We start from the raw sequence: 18,217 nt of genomic DNA, 5'->3' as shown, positions 1-18,217 counted from the left end.
GCGATTTATTCAACACCTGGGCTGATGGCTGCTGATGGGTTCCACCAAGGTCATAGGGTGAAAAGAATTCTGGCCCATGGCTCATGGACAGGGCTTTAAGGGGGGAAGGGGTGATAGCAAGCCTGCCCGTGACAAGGTGTGAGATAGCATAGCTAAGTTAGAGGAACAAGGTGCAAACAGGGGTCCTCAACCTGCTGCATCTTATGATGAATGTACTGGGCAGCAAGCTGTCAGGGCCCATCACCAGGGCTTTGAAACAGATCTGAAGAGGAAGGGAATATGCTGCTGAGTAACATAGAAGAATTGGGGAACTCTGTTGCTTTAGGATGCAGTGGTGGAAAGCCCCAGATTTTTTCCAGAGGATTTTGAGAGGGTTTCTCAAAGACGGTAATGCTGCCAAAAGCCCAGCTGAAGTGCCTCTATACCAATGCATGCAGCATAGGAAATAAGCATGGTAAACTGGAAACCATGGTGCAATTGGAGAACTACAGTCTTATTGCTGTCACGTAAACATGGTGGCATGATTTGCATAACTGGAATACCATGACTGAGGGCTGTGAGCTTTATAAGTGAGATGGGCAAGGTAGGAGAGTTGCTCTTTACGTTAAGCAGCAGATAGACTTGGAAGAGCTGCTCCTGAGAAACAGCCATGAACAGATAGAGAGCTTGTGTGTTAAAATTAGGGACAGGGCCAAAAAAGGACAGCTAATGGTCAGAGTCTACTACAGGCTGCCTGATCAAGGGGAGCCTGTTGATGAAGCCTTCTTGCTTCAGCTGCAAGAGGCATCATGCTCTCGGGCTTTCATTCTGATGGGGGATATCAACCACCTGGATACTAGCTGGGAAAACAATATAGTAAGCTGCAAGTAGTCCTTGAGACTCCTGTTATCTGTTGATGAAAACTTTCTGGTTCAGGTTTTAGACAGACCCAATAGAGGTGAAGCACTGCTGGACCTGGTGCACACCAATGTGGAAGAGATAGATAGTAAAAGAAGTTAAGATTGGAGGCAGCCTGGGCTGCATGTCCTGGTTGAATTTGAGATCTTGAGGAATGTGGGCTGGGCAAAGAGTGGAGTCAGACTTTAAACTACAGGAGTAAAAACTGTCTTTTTAAGGAATTGTTAGAAGAGATCTGGGAAACTGTCCTTTGGGACAAAGGAACAGAATAGAGCTGACAGCCCTTCAAGGACATCTTTCTGAGAGTGCAAGAGCTCTCCATCCCCCAGAATAAAATCAGGCACAGGAGGCAGATACCAGCATGTCTTTGCATGGATCTGCTTGTCCAATTGAGAGATAAGAAGGAAAAGTATTAGCAGTGGAAGTGGGGATTGTTGGTCTAGGAAGAGTACAGGGATGCAGTCTGGGTACGCAAGGATGGAGTCAAAAAGCCAAGGTATTGGCTTTTTCAATAGAATTGAACTTGGCAAGAGATGTGAAAAACAATTGAGATTCTTTGGATACATTGGGCAGAACAGACAGGTGAAGAAGAGTGTACCCTTCTAGTAAATGGAAATGAAGAGTTGGCCTCCTCAGACATGGCCTTGTTTTGATGATATAACTTGGTACAGCACACTAGTCTGTAGCTTTCTAACTGATTGGATAGCCCACTCCATGCTGAGTTTTTCAACAGAAAAAATCTCTCAGAAACTTTCAACAGATTTTAATAAACACCTGGCCTTAAATTCAGCTCAGTAAATCTTTAATGAAGGTGAGAGATATGCATCGAGAAGGAAATTAGCTAGCTATCTTGCTTTAAAGATTCATGGAGTCTTTTGCCTCTGAAGCAGAAGGGCAGGGTACAGGGCAACATGGACAAATGAGGTTATGTACAGGCAGTGCAGAACACCCTTGACAGTTCAAGCACAGCTTTCACACAGTAAATAAATCCCTACAACTACTAAAGATTTCTCTGCAAATGTGAGAGGAAATGGATGAAACGGGAGTAGGACCCAGTTTTAAAATAACAAATACAATAAAACTTACTCAAACTGCTTTATTCAATGCTAATAACTTCAGATATTTCCCCTCAGTAAGGGCTATTTTGCTCCAGTTTTTGTACATGTAGAAATGTAATACAGAGCTATAGACTACAAGCTATCGCAAATGTATGCAGATGTCAGCAGTGGGGAAAAGAAAACACTACAAAACTGAAAACATAAATAGAAAGCCTCTACTGTGAAAAGAAAATCTTAAAATTGCTACTAAATGTTAGTTAAGATGGTTGGGAAGGTACAGATATCAGAGCTTTAAACTCTGAAGTCAGCTACAGATCCTTTGCTGGAGGACTTGTACTCTTATCTCAAAAAGTATAAGATTGTACTGAAACCACAGGATTTGACAAGATTTCAGAACGTGCATTAAACAAAGCTATTGGAGAAGCTCTTTGCTTGTCTGAGCCTGACAGCAGGGGCTGAAGATCAGTGGGAGAAAATAAATTTTAAAATAAACATGCTCTGAACTTTAAAAGAGGATAAGATTCTCTTTGCAAACAAACAGTGTCCATTGATATGAAAAGAGTTTACTACGCTTATCATGGAGACAGGGATGAGAAAGCTATGTGGAAGGCAGAAGAAAATGGAGAAAAGAAGAAGAGCATTTCACCAGGGATTACTTCCTTATATGGCTCTGTGCACACATGGGTTAGGTGGTATAACAAAGAAGAATAAAATGAACAGGACATAAAAGAGTTTGTAAGAGAAAAAACAAAGGCAAAGCTCCAGATAACGTTCTGGAAAAGAAGGACACACAATAATACAGAGTATGAATAGCAGACAGACTGAAAAAAATGGTGCATAGATGCAGAAGGAAAACTAGAACCACAAATATTTATTCTCTTAGATCAACTGATACATCAGTTTTCCATGTACTGTGTTGAGTGGCTGTGTTGCCAGCCCCTCAGATCAGATTCTTCTTACAGAATGTTATTAAGTGTGGCACAGTGGAGACCTTATTCTGCAGGCAGCTTTGGGGGATAACACTAATAAGAGGACTGCCATTTTTAAATGAATTTTAAACAAAGACTTTCTGAGTTCTGAAACAAGTTGGCAATGATTATGACTGCCAATGGACTCCATGGCCAGACAGCCAGCTGGCTGCATAAATAATCTAACCCTGTAATATAAAAGGCCTTCTTTAATCTAAAAAAATAATAATAAACTTACCTATTAGAGCAGAGCTCCCTGGACTGATAGTCATTTTTGTTCCTGAAGGAGAGGTCAACACTGAAGGAAGGCTGGTCCCAATGCTGGAAAGCACTGCTGTCAAATTTTCTAGATAAGGAAGGGGTCGTGGAGGCTCTGGTAACAGATTAGGATACTGAAGTGATGAGCAACACCATAGCAGAAAACATAGAATCATAGAATCATAGAATCACCAAGGTTGGAAAAGACCTAAAAGATCACCCAGTCCAACCGTTCACCTATTCCCAATAGCTCCCACTAAACCATGTCCCTCAACACAACATCCAGCCTTTCCTTGAACATCCCCAGGGTCGGTGATTCCACCACCTCCCTGGGCAGTCCATTCCAGTGCCTGACCACCCTTTCTGAAAAGTAATACTTCCTCATGTCCAGCCTGAATCTCCCCTGCCGTAGCTTGAAACCATTCCCTCTGGTCCTATCACTAATGACACGAGAGAAGAGGCCGACCCCCAGCTCACTACAACCTCCCTTCAGGAAGTTATAGAGAGCAATGAGGTCTCCCCTGAGTCTCCTCTTCTCCAGGCTGAACATTCCCAGCTCCTTCAGCCTCTCCTCATATGGCCTGTGTTCCAGACCCCTCACCAGCTTTGTTGCCCTTCTTTGAACACGTTCCAGGGCCTCAATATCTTTCTTGCAGTGAGGGGCCCAAAACTGGACAGAGCACTCGAGGTGCGGCCTCACGAGTGCTGAATATAGGGGAACAATCACCTCTCTGCTCCTGCTTGCAACGCTGTTTCTGATGCAAGCCAGGATGCCATTGGCCTTCTTGGCCACCTGGGCACACTGTCGGCTCATGTTCAGCCGAGCATCAATCAATACCCCCAGGTCCATTTCCTCTACGCAGTCCTCCAGCCACACCGCCCCAATTACATCTTACATCTTAAAAGGACATAAGAAAAACTGCCACTACAGACTGCTGTGCTAGTGGCCATGCTGCCATATTATTTCAAATAGCAAAAAAGCAACTGTGGGAAACTGCTAAAATAACTAAAATACTGATATTAAGTAAAACACAAGAGAAAGTATTAAAGTAGCATCTTCATCAATATGACTACAAAACAAGAAAAAAAGTCTGTCTAAAGGCTACCACTGCATTCCATTTGACTGTCCTTTTCCAAATGTAATGAGTGTATCAGGAGATACAGCAGCTTGGAAGAAAGAGCAAATTTATACAGAATAGAAACCACATCAATGTCCATGGCAGTCATTGCAAAACTTTTTAATGTCTGCTACGAACTGGATCAAGCCTTGATTAAATACAGTGCCAAATACTGCCAAATCCTGTGGTATACTTAGGCAGAGCTCCAAAGGACTAAAAGCTCAAAGAGCTCAAGAGGATCACTCTACACTGAGAATTGCAGGATTTTGTCATTCTACTAGCTATAATACTATTCAAAAACATGACTGTGTTGCTTTTGATTCCCAATTCTTTTTTGTCATAGAAATTACAGAATATTTAAGTGAATAATGGCTTCACTGCTTTTCAACAAGACCACAGCACAAACCGAGCAAGATTTCTGCTACTGAGCACATTCAACATCAGAATTATGAATTGTGGATGTCTGAACAATTTCTTTCCACCTGAACAATTTCTTTCCATCAAGAAACTAAAAATGAGATTTACCTGAAACATAAGCAGGTTGCATAACTCAGAGTAACTTTGCGTCTTTAAAAACTATGACATTTATAAAGATTAGAAAAGTATTTAATTTAATTCATATAGGAATTCTGATCTATAATCTGAAACCTAGCTGACCTTTTTTTTTTTTTTTTCCCAGAATTTTTCAGACTGAGTTTCTAGAGCCAATCTGGATTCATAGTGAAATCCCACGATACTTTAAAGTTTTACTGTTACCTGTGAAACTGTCAGAAAACTCACTTTCAATCTGTAAGCTACCTCATCTGCAAGACCTATGCTCACTCTAGTCACAAAAGACAAGAGCTGCACTGATGCTTTAACGATTTTGTAGTGGTAGCATGGAGTATGTTTCACAGTCTGTTACTTCACTGTGAAACGTACATCAAATGTATGCATTTACGTGTCCGGCTGGATCATTCATCTGGCAGACAGGGAGAAATGATAGAGATGAGTTACTAGGAGAGGAAAGCCCTTTCCCACACACTCAGTTACCACCAGGTAACACTTCTACCCATACTTCACAGCTGACATTGTCTTTTCAAATCACCAAGAATGGCTTTATGCTTGTTATTTAGAAACTCAAGAAAAAGTAAACTTCACCCTTTACTGAGCCTGGGAAGCACTTTTCAAAAATGCACTGTGTTTATGCACCTGTTTGGTATAAAATGGGTCAGTACCACACAGCTATGTACAAGAAATGCTGCGCTCAGTGAAGCAAAACACAGCAAAAAAAGCCGCATCATTCTCATTTCAAGAAAGTCACTTAATTAATAAATCATTTTCTTCACTATCAATGTGTGAAATAATGAAACTGAATATCTCCACCCTGGAAGGGGTAGTCCTTAGCCTGAAACATCTTGCTGCTATGTCATTCCCTCTTTTCACATCCTCTGATTAATTCTGAAGGCTAATTAGGCCATCAGCTATATTCCTACAGCTTCACAAGCAAAATACTCTGTACTTACCAAGAACCAACAGCTGGGAGCTTTCAGTTACCTCCCCACGTAGATTGGCTGCCCTGCAGGAATATAACCCCTGATCTGACAGAGAAACATTTGCAATTAGCAGCAACCCATCGTGCAGGTGGTGAGCAGGGGACAGCTTGACCTTATTTTTAAACCAAGTAACTTCCGCTTCAGGAACACCTGGAAAAACATTGACAACACATAACACATATAAGACATAGAGGTTGCTGTCATACAGACAAAATGTTTAAGACAGAGCCATTAAAATAAGCTCTTAACATGACTTTCAACTGACATTTTTTGCAGCTCAGAACTGTTTAGTCAACTTTATCATTGTCTTCGTTATTAATACTCTAAAGTTGTTAAAGTAAACTCTGAACTCATCACTCTTAAAAGCAAGTCAGTATTGGGTGATAACAAAGCCTAGTATCTAGCCTAGAATCCTGTCTCCAACAGCAGACTTAACCTAGTGCCTCAGGAAGACTAAGAGCAGGACAAGTATTCACAATGCTTCCTGCTATTGCTCTTCCAGCCTCCAGCTACTTTCAGCTTAGGAACTTCCTCAGCCAGAAGGCATTTTTGTGCATTCAGGAACCCTCCATAGACTACTCTTCTACGAATTCTTCCAATCTTCCTTTCTGAACTAAGGCAAAAAACTAGCATTTACATCTTCAGAAATGCAGTTTCACTGGTCTAGCCAGGAGTGTCCAGACAACAGATTTTTGCAGATTCATAACCCACTACAGGAAAAACTGCTTTCTTTAATGTGCTTTGATCTAAGGCTCATCTCTATTGGGCACCTTCTTGGAGGAAAGTACTCTGACACAAGCTAGCAAGGCTGCTGGTCTTGAAATGAAAAGTATTTCCTTGGTATAGGGATAGCTCCATCAACTTACATGTGTACTAGATTGGGTAATTCAGTGTAAACAACTGGTTTACATGAATAGAACTGGAAATTTTAGTAGGTGGGATAGATGTGTGTAGTAGTGCCTGGGAGGAAGCATTTACCTTATGGACCCATGGCTGTGAGGAGCAGAGTATCACTAACCTCATTAAATGCTGGAGCAGTTTCCCATTTGCTGCATCTTCCATAAGTAGTAGGCACTTAACCTCTTATACATGAAACTGTAGTTTCTTTGTGTTTACTGTAGAGTAAGGGCATGCTTATAGGCAGCTATTCCTAAATACATATTGCCCACCTAAATCTCTTCCTGCCTTATTTACAGCAACACATTCTTCTGTGCACTGCCAGTAGCTTACTGGTTGTACATCCACATCACAAACCAAAAGCCAATCTGTTTGTCAGTTCTGTGGCTCTGGCACTGGGTCTGGCACCAAAAATACTTTAATACTTTTGTCTGTGCTCACTATGAACAACACCCATTTGTCTGCATTTGTAGTGACCGGATGATTGGAGGTTCCTCACTAAGCATGTGCAGATGGAAGTGGGAAAGAGAGGTTTTCCCTGTTCCTCCACATCAAAGCATTCCAGCCTTTTTTCCACCTCTCCCAGAATTACCTGTGGACTCTGCCAAGACATCTGGAATGAGTACATCTGAGCTTGGCAGTCAGGAAGGTCTGAAGGGCAGAGAGTCTCATCCACATTCAGAAAGTAGCAGGAAATAGGTTGTAAAAAACTGCACAATTTTTCTCACCTTTGTTTGAGGGTGCATAACACAAAGTAATCTGAACTCTTCAAAGGTATTAATCATTTCTGTCTGTGATGCAGTTTTCCAAATGCTTACCCTTGTTTATGGTTCTGTAGCACAACTTTTTAAAAAGGCTGCTCTGTTGGCCTGTTTCTGAACTCTCAGCTGGGAAAGGACCAGAACGCAGCTCTCCATCTGTTTGCTACTCTTTGACCTATGTGGCATGGGTGGGCCGACCACCACTTAAAATCATGCTCTGATTAATTCCAGAGCATCCAGGCAGAGTCCTCAGGGGAGTTCAGACAACTGCTAGATAGCAAACAACACCAAACCTTGAGTTTTTTTCAAGCCCACGTGTTTATTGTGTTTCCACTGCATGCAAAGGAAGTTTAAGAGGTGTGTTCTAGAGAGACAAGGAAAGAAAATGGAGACTCTTCCAGTTCTGCAGCCCAAGTTGGAAAAACACTCACATCCCAGCACTCCTTCCCAGTGCCACACTAGAGAAGGGATGAATCACTCTTTCTCACAGTTTGAACTTGTTATGGTACACAGTTTCATATTATGACTGTTGACAAACTTTGGCATAGAAGTATAATGAATCAGTACCACGTTTATAAAACTGAGATTTCTTCAATCCAACCCAGAGCTTTTTTTTTTCTTTTTTTCCAACTTGAAGATTTGGGTAGAGATTTTATGTGCTTGAAAATAAAGGAAAGTAAGTGGAAACAGTGAAAAAAACAAGGGGAATGAGGAATGCTGCAAGTTGTAAAGAAGGAGGGGAAGGAACAATGAAAACTCAAGATTACAGTCCTCAGGAGCAGAGAGCTAAAGTAAATAAGTCAAGTCAGAGAGACAAAAAAATTAATCTCAGAGACAGCCGCTCAGATAATCTTAATCCAGAAAGGCAGAGTCTTCTCATATTTACTACTTTAGAAGAACCAACAAGGGGTTAAGAGTAAAGACCAGTGTATTTCTGTCCAGTTTATAAAAGATGCATTATACTTACATGATGTCTACCACATCTAAAATAACCCTTCTCTGACTGCCAAAGTACAAAGGGTTTTCTTCCTCTGTCTTTAATGTGAAGCTCCTATGCTAAACAAAGATGTCTTGAAATCAACCTGTACCATCTTCCTACAGTGTGGTTTCAAGAATATAAGAGTCACCCTTTATGTCAGGGAGCAGCAGACTCATTTTCCATTGTGCTTCCATTTCTGGTAACATATAAGTCTCAAATATTTCAAGACAAGAATTAGAGGCAGCCAGCAAAGGCACAAGCAAATACATTTTTACAGTGCATTGCCACAAGGGGTAGCAAGAGCATTTCAATCATTTTTGCTGGGTAATGGTAAACAAGAGAGAGGAAAGAAGACTGAGTGCATCTGCTTTGCAGAAATAATCACAGAGACTGAAAGCCTGAGAGATGCCAGATGGAAGCAAGCCTTACTTTGCTGGGCAAGTAAGATATTACACAGTTAATAATTTCCCAACATTTATTTTTCTTCAGATTTTCCTTCTATCACTGTACACACATACAGCACAGCAAAGGCTACCTGGAGTATGCATCAAGTAGAAACATGTATATCAATCAGGATGATTCTGCTAAAACATGACCTTCTGGGGAAAGGAATAATGACACAATAATCTAGCAGTGATAACTTGCTTTCCATGCAACAATATTATGACAGACATCAGATTCTAGTACAGCTGAGGAACAAATATGGACCATAAAGCAAGGAAAGAACTGGAAAAATACAGGTTCCAGCATGTAGATGAAACACAGAAGAAATAGGAGAGATGAAAAACCTGAAGGATACACAGGAAAGGATTTTAATTCACTCTTGAAAATCTATTCTGTCTCAAAAAAGCTAATGATACATGACACTTTACAGGTTTGTGACTCTATTAGAAGTTTCATGCCTTGAAAGATACCATGGAGAAATGCCCTAAGAATAAGATTTTTTTAAACAAAATTCCCTTTTCACATCTAATTCCACTGTCAATAACAACTAGGACCTGGCTGACTGAAGTTGCTGGTATCCAAGTGAGTATCTCCATGCTTTAAGTACTGAAGTCAACAAAAAGCTTCCTAGTGACACTGGTATGATCCAAATTGCTCCTGCATCCTATTTGGAAGTAAGACTAACTATTGCATTTGAATTACTCCAGTAAGACAGTTGCTTTTATGAAAACTAGGGAAAATTCTAAAGCTAGAAGTCAGGCAGCTGCAGAGTTGCCTGTGATGACAATTCTGATGGGTGCACCGTTAGAGCCTGAGTTTTGCAGAAGTCTGAGCTTTACCACAATCACTTATGACAGAATAGCAGGAGTTAGAAGGTACCTCAAGATATCACTGAGTTATGTTTTAAAAATAACATTTCACCTCCATAGGTGAAGTGGCAAAGTCATGATAAATGAAACAAGATTGATTTTTCAAGCTTGGAGAAAACCACACAATTTTCCATATATAATGAGGGAAGAGTTTAAGTCCAAGATAATTCAGATCAGAGGCAAATTAATCTGATAATTTTGCTTGCCCTTGATTTACAACTAATATCTATAGGTCTCAGTCCAAAACATAGATTTTGACAATGCTTATGCCATTCATAAGAAGTTAAAGAGCAATACAAAATTTTTCCCTGTGTTCTGGTAATGCCCATTGTCAGTGAAAGTGGCCATGCAGAGATCTCAAGAAAAAGCATTAAACTTAAAATAACAGAATAACAGAATCATAGAGTCACAGAATGGCCTGGGTTGAAAAGGACCATAATGATCACCTAGTTTCAACTTCCATGCTATATGCAGGGTTGCCAATCACCAGACCAGGCTGCCCAGAGCCACATCCAGCCCTGGCCTTGAATGCTTCCAGAGATGGGGCATCCACAACCTCCCAGGGCAATCTGTCCCAGATTACATACATTATTATGAATCATATTGCTTAATATTTAAGATAAATTAGTTTAACTATGTGAAAAACAAGACATCCAACTGGGAGACAGGGAATACAAGTTCTATTCTTGGCTTTGCCATGAACACTGTGACCTTGTGGAAGTTTCCCTACCCCTTCCATTATACATGGGTGGGAAACTGAGGCTGAGGGAAACTGTTTACACTACTTTAATTTTCTTCTTCCTTGAAAGAAAATGGAAATCAGTCTGAATGCTGAAATCAGTCTGGAGCATTTATGAACAGAGGACAACAGGACTACTGCAATTATTTCTTTATGAACCACTGGAAAAATAATCTTGTACTTTCATTTCATCACTGAAAGAAATGATCACTTGAGATCCTAGCCTGCTCGCACGGTTGTCATGCATACTTTGCTGAAGGAGGGATTATCAAATACTCCTTGTACATAAGAATGTGGGTAATGGCATTTTTGGCAGCACCTGATGAAGAGAAACTCACAACCACTCTGTTAAAGTAAGCAGAAAGTGTAAAGAACCACAGAATCACAGAGTGGCCAGGGTTGGAAGGTACCTCAAGGATCATGAATCCCCAACCCCCCTGCCACGTGCAGGGCCACCAACCTCCACATTTAATACTAGACCAGGCTGCTGTGGGCCCCATCCAGTCTGGCCTTGAACACCTGCAGGGATGGGGCACCCACAACGTCTCTGGGCAGCCTGTTCCAGCACCCCACCACTCTCTCTGTAAAGAACTTCCCTCTGACATTCAACCTAAATCTTCCCTGCCTCAACTTAAAACCAATTCCCCCTTGTCCTGCAGTTATCTACCCTTTCAAAGAGTTGATTCCCCTCCTGTTTGTAGGCTCCCTTTAGGTAGTACGGGCTGCAATGAAGTCACCCCCACAGCCTTCTCTTCTCCAGGCTGAATAAGCCAGCTCCCTCAGCCTTCATAGGGGAGATGCTCCAGACCCCTGATCATCTTTGTGGCCCTCCTCTGGACACTCTCCAACAGCTCCCCGTCTTTCTTGTACTGGGGGCTCCAGACCTGGACACAGTTCTCCAGATGGGGCCTCACAAGAGCAGAGGACAGGGGGACAATCACCTCCCTGTCCCTGTTGGTCACCCCTCTTCTGATGGAGCCCAGGATACCATTTGCTTTCTGAGCTGCAAGAGCACACTGCTGGCTCATGTTAAGCTTTTCATCTATCAAGACCCCCAGGTCCTTCTCTGCAGGGCTGCTCTCAAGGACCGCTCCTTCCAGTCTGTATGGATGCCTGGGATTCCTCTGGCCCAAGTGCAAAACTCTGCACTTTGCTGTGTTGAACCTCATCAGGTTCATGCAGGCCCACCTTTCCAGCCTCTCGAGGTCCCTCTGAATGGCATCCCTTCCTTCCACTTTGTCAACCGCACCATAAAGAAAGTAGTTTGGTGCCATAAAGAAAGCAGGATATTTGTATGTTTGTAGTGCAGATGTTCATTTGCAATCATCTGAAGTAGATGCTAGATGAGAAACTAAAGCATGAAACTTCATGCAGTCATACACAGCAGATGTTTGTGCAACACTGAGCATGGCTCCCTTTGTGTTTTGTAAGCTGCCTGCTTCTTCTTTTTCTGAGTGTACTATACATGAAAGTGTAATGAATGAAGGATCTGACCCTGGGTCTTTTACCAGGTCTCTCAGTTTACTTGGAGAGTCCAATCAATGAGGAAATAAATCAGACTTGATTCTATGTTCTCCCCAGATACTCCCAACAGGTAAGAAGGCCAATCTGCTTTGTTGCAACCACAAGAAACTATGTAACTCTGATGAAGAGACTTGCCATTCTGTCCCAGATTAATTTTCTTAGGAGTCTTTCTACACTAGTCTTGATGGAATTGGTAAGAAGGAGGGCAATTTCTATGATATGAGTTACTGGAAGCAGAGAAATTTGTTTGAGTCCTACAAAGACCTTGTGATTTAACACAGCTTGTGTTGCACCTGGAGACACCAATTCAGCAAAGATCTGCATAGAAACTCACAACCGAAAGCACGGCACACAAGACCAAGTAATTTCTCACCTGCAACCTGGCAGCTAATGGTAACATTTGTTCTCTGGATTGTTTTCACTGTGCTTCCAATATCAGCAGTGACAGCAGGTAATTCAGTGTTGATCACAGTAGTTCTTGATGCCTTTATTAGTGGCTTTCCTGTATAAAAGAAGGACCAAGGTTTAGCAGACTGAACACAGAGGACAGATGGTCAGTGCACTCTATGAAAACAGCTGCACAGGACAGGATGGATATTGGACAATGCTGGAGTATAAGCCTACCTACTCTTTAAAATATATAAGCATTGAATTCCATCAGAAAACCTGTTTTGAGAGAAGGAAAAAAAGAAAAAGAATAGTGCAGAGGAAGAAGAGCATTAAAGACATGCGGACATGTGAGAACCAGCTGAATCAATAAACATCTGTACAATTGGAACTGTAATAAGACGTTTGCCTGATGCTGCAACTAATATTTCACCATTTGCCAAAGGCCAAACATAGGATGACAAAGAATCTTGAGAAGTGACTGATGTTCCCTTAGCAGTGCAGAAGGTGTAGAGAAACACATGGACTATTTCTACACTTCAATCATGTTTTCTTTAACTTATGATGAAAGAGTGAGATTGGGAAGACTTGACCATAAATGAAAAGTTTTCTCATAATAATAAGTTGAGAAAGCTCATGTCTATCAGATAACCAGTTTTGCTTTATCTAAAGCTGTTAGTGAATGTTTTAATCACCATCTTCAACAAAGATAAATTCATATGCAACAAACCATTCAGGCTGTTTTCAGTGCGCTTCCAAAACTGATGACGGTGAACAAGTGGGTCAAGGCTTTCCCACACTATTGTGCCTGTTTGTATGGAGTTAGCTATGGAACCATGAACCATCAGCAGTTCTAGTGGTCTTCTGCAACTTATACTGAAAGGGCATTGTAGAGGCATGAACAAACAGTTCAGAGACACTCAAGTTTACCTTAAAGAGAAGGAATATAGTAGTAGAGGTGGCATACTTATGCTAAGGCATCCCTCTGTTCCAGCCAAAATGCTCTGCAGGCAAGACAAGAATTGACAGCAAGTTGTCCAGAAGTACTGACCTGCCTGGGAGTAGGAAGGCCCTGAAGAGGTATCTGGGCAGGTTGGACAGCTGGGCTGGGGTCAGTGGTTTGAAGTTCAGTAAGACCAAGTGCCAGCTGCTGCATATTTGCCACAACAGCCCATGCAATGCTACAGGCTTGGGGCAGAGTGGATGAAAGACTGTGTAGAAGAAATGTACCTGGGGGTGTTGGTTGACACTTGGCTGAACGTGAGCCAGCGGTGTGCTCAGGTGGCCAAGAAAGCCACCTGGCTTGTATCAGAAATAGTGCTGCCAGCAGGATCAGCGAAGTGATCGCCCCTCTGAACTCAGCCCTGGTGAGTCTGTACCTTGAGTAATACATTCAGTTTTGGGCCCCTCACTTCAAAAAAGACACTGAGGTCCTGGAGTGTGTTCAGAGAAGGGCAACAAAGCTGGTGAAGACTCTGGAGCATAAACTTTACAAGAAGCAGCTGAGGGAGCTGTGATTGTTTAGTCTGGAGGAGTGGAGGCTCAGGGATGATACTGCTCTCTACAACTACCTGAAGAATGGTTGTGGTGAGGTGGGGCTCAGCCTCTAGTGCCATGTAACTATGATAGGACTAAAGGGAATAGCCTCAAGTTGCACCAGAGGAGATTCAGATTGGATGTTAGGAAAAACTTCTTATGCAAAAGAGTGGCCAGGTGCTGGAATGGGCTTCACAGGGAGGTGGTGGAGTCACTGACTTTGGCTGTATTCGAGAATCATTTAGATGCTGTACAGACGGACACGGTTCAGTGGGAAATATTGATGATATGTGAACAGCTGGACTGGATGATCTTGGATGTCTTATTTAATCTCGGTCATTCTGTGATTCTATGATTATATGTTGGCAGAATGGGCATAATATGACAACATTGCTTTAAATGGTGTAGGGTTGGGTTGTTTTCATCTCAGTGTTGTATTTTCAGATGAAACAGAATCTTAGAATCGTCAAGGTTGAAAAAGAAATTGTCACTTGCTCCTAGTATATCACTGCAATAGCTTAGCAGCAACAGCAGCAATGCCCTGCTATCCTGGTTTCAACAAAGCTATTCCTGATCTGCAATAGTGCAAAAAGATTTGTTTCTTGTTTTGTCTATATGTAATAAATATCTCTCCCTTTTCTGCCTTGAGTGATTCTGATGTTTTCCTTCTATGGGCCACCTTCTGGCCTCTTTCTGGTTGGTTTACTAATTGCGAGAACTTCAGTGCTATCTGTAGCTGCATACTTAGATTTTCTTCATGTTTGTCCAGTCTGAAATTCTGTGTTTGGTGTAAAAAAAACCATATGTATATATATACAGTGGAGGCCTCCAACTGCTTCCCCATTCAGGGGTGGGCACAATTAAATGGGAAGGTATGAAAAATCAATTAGCTTTCTAGCATTCCTAATAAGTTTCCTTTTGTCTTTGTGATAAGTAGGATCTTGCTTCTTTGCAATCTGTCTTGTCACAGTCCTTAACTGCAACTCTCATTTATACCTTTGTCTTTACCCAATAGCTTCTAATTCATGTTTGCTGCTGTGTTCCTGGTGGTTGTGAGGCTGCTGACAAATGCCTAATAACCTGCTTTTTTAGAAGTTGGATTTATGCACTACTTCCATTTTCTGCTGTCTTTTATTTGGGTGGGGTTTCCTTAGCACTGCCATCTAAACTAACAAAGGCTATTTATCTTTAGTAGAATGGAACTGTTACTAGTGAAATATAAACACAGAAATTAGCATTTTGTTAACCAGCAACTGAGAGAGTTAGTCATGTTTTTGCCACAATATAGGGCATGATCTGACACAGGGCTAGTTCTTCAGCATTAGTACTTTGCTAGTTTCCTAAACTTACATCTTACTAAGTTCTTGGGACAGTCTGTCAAACTTGAAAAGACCAGCAACAGGTCTAAAACAAAGCATACAAATTGGACATCTCGGAATGCACTGCTCATAATTGAGAATAAAGAGGATAAGCTCTTATAAGGATAAGCGCACTGTCTTGAGAGTGCACTTCTGACTTAGCAAGTGAGAAAAAGCATCGATCTCTTGTAGGAGCACAGATCTCATGAACTGTCTGTGAATGTTGGATTGTGACTCAGGGTTTTGTTTTTACAACTACGTAACTCTGTCAATTCACTTTCCCCACTCATCTTCCAGACCCGTCTGTTTCCCAGCAAACTATCTCTGTCCAGAATCACACAAGTGGCAGGGACCAATGAGTCAAAATGAGTGAATTATTACCTGCTAGAGTGACAGCAATGGACACAGAGTCAGATCCCAGAGCATTAGATGCGTTGCAAGCATAGAAACCAACGTCAGCTTCCACAGGTGCTAGAATCTGCAAGGAGTCATCAGGCTGAAGCAGCATCCTGGGGTAAAGCAGAAAGGAGGTAAAGGTCTCAGTTTGCGCGAGAATTAATATATTTAGTTGGATTTTTACATATTTACATGATTTTATCTTTTTTACAGGGTCAAGCCTTAGAACTATACTTAAAATACAATTAATTAATTCAAAATCCTACACTACAGCTGTGAGTTGTGATTACTAAAACTATGTTTTAGCCTAATTCCTACTATTGCTACTGTTACTGTATGTATTTGAGAAAGATTGCCCAGTGCCTAGGACATCTGCTGTGGCACGTGAGACCTCCTCCTCTGCTGTGTTACTTCATATGTGGCATCAGACAAGTTGCTTAGCCTCTCTGTCTTCCAGTTTGGCAAAGCAGGATTAGCAGTAGTAAACAAAAAGAGATCATATTGCAAAAGAAAAAGTTATACAACCTCCTAAAGCTGGGCAGAATAAAGTTTCATAAGTTACAAGTTAGTATCAAAGTCTGAAATACGCTCCAGGTTCTTAGATTGCTAGGCAGTTTGTTCAAACTTAGTAGCTTTGTTACTATTGTAATGAAGACAGAAAATAATACTTATCACTTCCTTGGGCTGAACCAACTGTCTCTGCCTTAGTGAATACAGACTTAGTGATATGATGAAGTGTTTCTGTTCACAGTATTTATGGTGATGTAACTTCATGAGTTCTTGATGTATAAGCAAGAATTCAGGCTGGGGGCTCTCATCAATGTTCACATACTTTTATTTTAGATATATTGTGATTATTGCTTTTAATCTGTAGCTGAAACTGTTGCTAAATCATAAAGATAAATTAAATTTCTCATCAGAAATTTTAAACAGTTGCTCCATGTTTACACACTGACCTTCTTAGCTACAGCTGTGATTGACAGTGATAAGAGAGGGGGTAATATGTCTACCAAACACAAGCAAAAAACATCCACTCTCAGATATTGGAACTGATCAGCTTCTTTCCCAAGTCTCTTTAAATAAAAGCTGTTGTCTTCTGGTCTAGAAAAACAGGAGATACTTGCAAAATACTGTGGGTGGTAGCTAACCAAATTAGGGCCATCCATCAAAATATATTATAGAAAAGGAATTTAGTTGAAATTCTTTTTTCACCCTTTTCTGAGTAATAATAATAATAATAAATAATAATAAGAGGAGAGAGCTGCCTTATGTCAATCAAGTTTTGCAAGTAGTAAAATGCACATTTACAATACAAACATTAATCAATTCTAAGATTGCATCTTTGCTTGCATAGCAAAAATGCCACAGAGGTGGAAATAATCACCTGCACACATCTTATATCAAGGCTCTTTTTTAATTTTAATTTTTTTTTTTTTTTTTGCTTTTTTTGCTAGCTCACAATGCTAGCAGCCAGCATATTTCTTTACTCACAAATCTTCTGTTAGCATGCATCAGTATCTCCAATGTAAATTTTCTGGTACAGTACTTACTTGTCCTGTCTCTACACAGAATTTCAGAATCTACCCCAGTTATATTATACTTGTTTATAATAGTTATAACTGTGCATGTGCTGTCTGCATATCTGCAAATATACTGCCAGGGCTGACCAGTCCATCCTACATCAAATAAACATAAACAACTAAAAATACATTTAGGAAAGTTTCTCTCGATTGAGAAAAGAGGATTCTTAATATTAGTCCGTGAAAACAATCTACTTTTAATGTCCTTCTCTAGAAAATAAAGGTCTTCTTCTTTTCAATAATTCTGTTATTTGTGTGTCATAATTTGGCATAGCTGCTTTTCTTGAAAGTAGATCCTTTGTTGTCTCCCTTTGCATAGAATGATTTTTGGCTGGTTTCCCTATTTGCTCATAGACTGCTATTTTTGTCAGGTTTTCAGTTGCTTGTCAGCAGTGTCAAAAATACCAGCTGCAGCAATTCTTTCTGTCACCACTGTGTCTTCAGAATCTCATTTATGGACTTAAAATAATACAGCTTAATGTTTAATCAGTCTCATCTCAGTTTCTCCACATTGCATTGTCTTCAAGACAAAAATTATGTTCTACATTACCTAGATCAGTGACAAATTCAGACAGCATCTAGCAAGCACCTAGCTCAGACTCTGTACCACCTGTTATTTAGATCCTTCTCGCATCTACTGAGAAAACACACTCTTTTAGAAATGTTGAGTTACCAAATATCAAAGGGTCACTGCTGATGGAAACTGCAGCATTCATGGAAGAAAGGAAGAGATATGTCTTACCATGCTCACTGAACAAAGTACAAATCCCCCAAATGTTTTCACATTTAAAATAGTTTTCTAAGGAAAGTAATCTGATTCTTTTTGAAATGAAACATTTTCCAGCATTTATAGAATTGTCCAGGCTTTGGGATAGATACTAGCATGCTCTGAAGCTGCAGGCAAAGTAGATGC

At 40.9% G+C, this 18,217-nt stretch overlaps 1 protein-coding gene across 1 annotated transcript in view; it reads right to left on the bottom strand.

The window, feature by feature from the left end:
* Nucleotides 1–18,217, bottom strand: part of ADAMTSL1 (ADAMTS like 1) — a 347,780-nt gene that overhangs the window by 18,728 nt on the left and 310,835 nt on the right. Inside the window, exons 21-24 of the mRNA XM_042877544.1 lie at nucleotides 15,710–15,837; nucleotides 12,421–12,549; nucleotides 5,805–5,984; nucleotides 3,162–3,296 (exon numbers count right to left, since the gene is read on the bottom strand). Of these exons, the coding sequence (XP_042733478.1) occupies nucleotides 3,162–3,296; nucleotides 5,805–5,984; nucleotides 12,421–12,549; nucleotides 15,710–15,837 (572 nt within the window). The remainder of the gene's footprint in view (nucleotides 1–3,161; nucleotides 3,297–5,804; nucleotides 5,985–12,420; nucleotides 12,550–15,709; nucleotides 15,838–18,217) is intronic.

Source organism: Lagopus leucura, unplaced genomic scaffold (assembly GCF_019238085.1).
Source record: "Lagopus leucura isolate 7727_CA_CO unplaced genomic scaffold, USGS_WTPT01 Super-Scaffold_100018, whole genome shotgun sequence".
Taxonomy (NCBI): Eukaryota; Metazoa; Chordata; class Aves; order Galliformes; family Phasianidae; genus Lagopus; species Lagopus leucura.
This window is presented reverse-complemented; position numbering and strand designations above follow the sequence as displayed.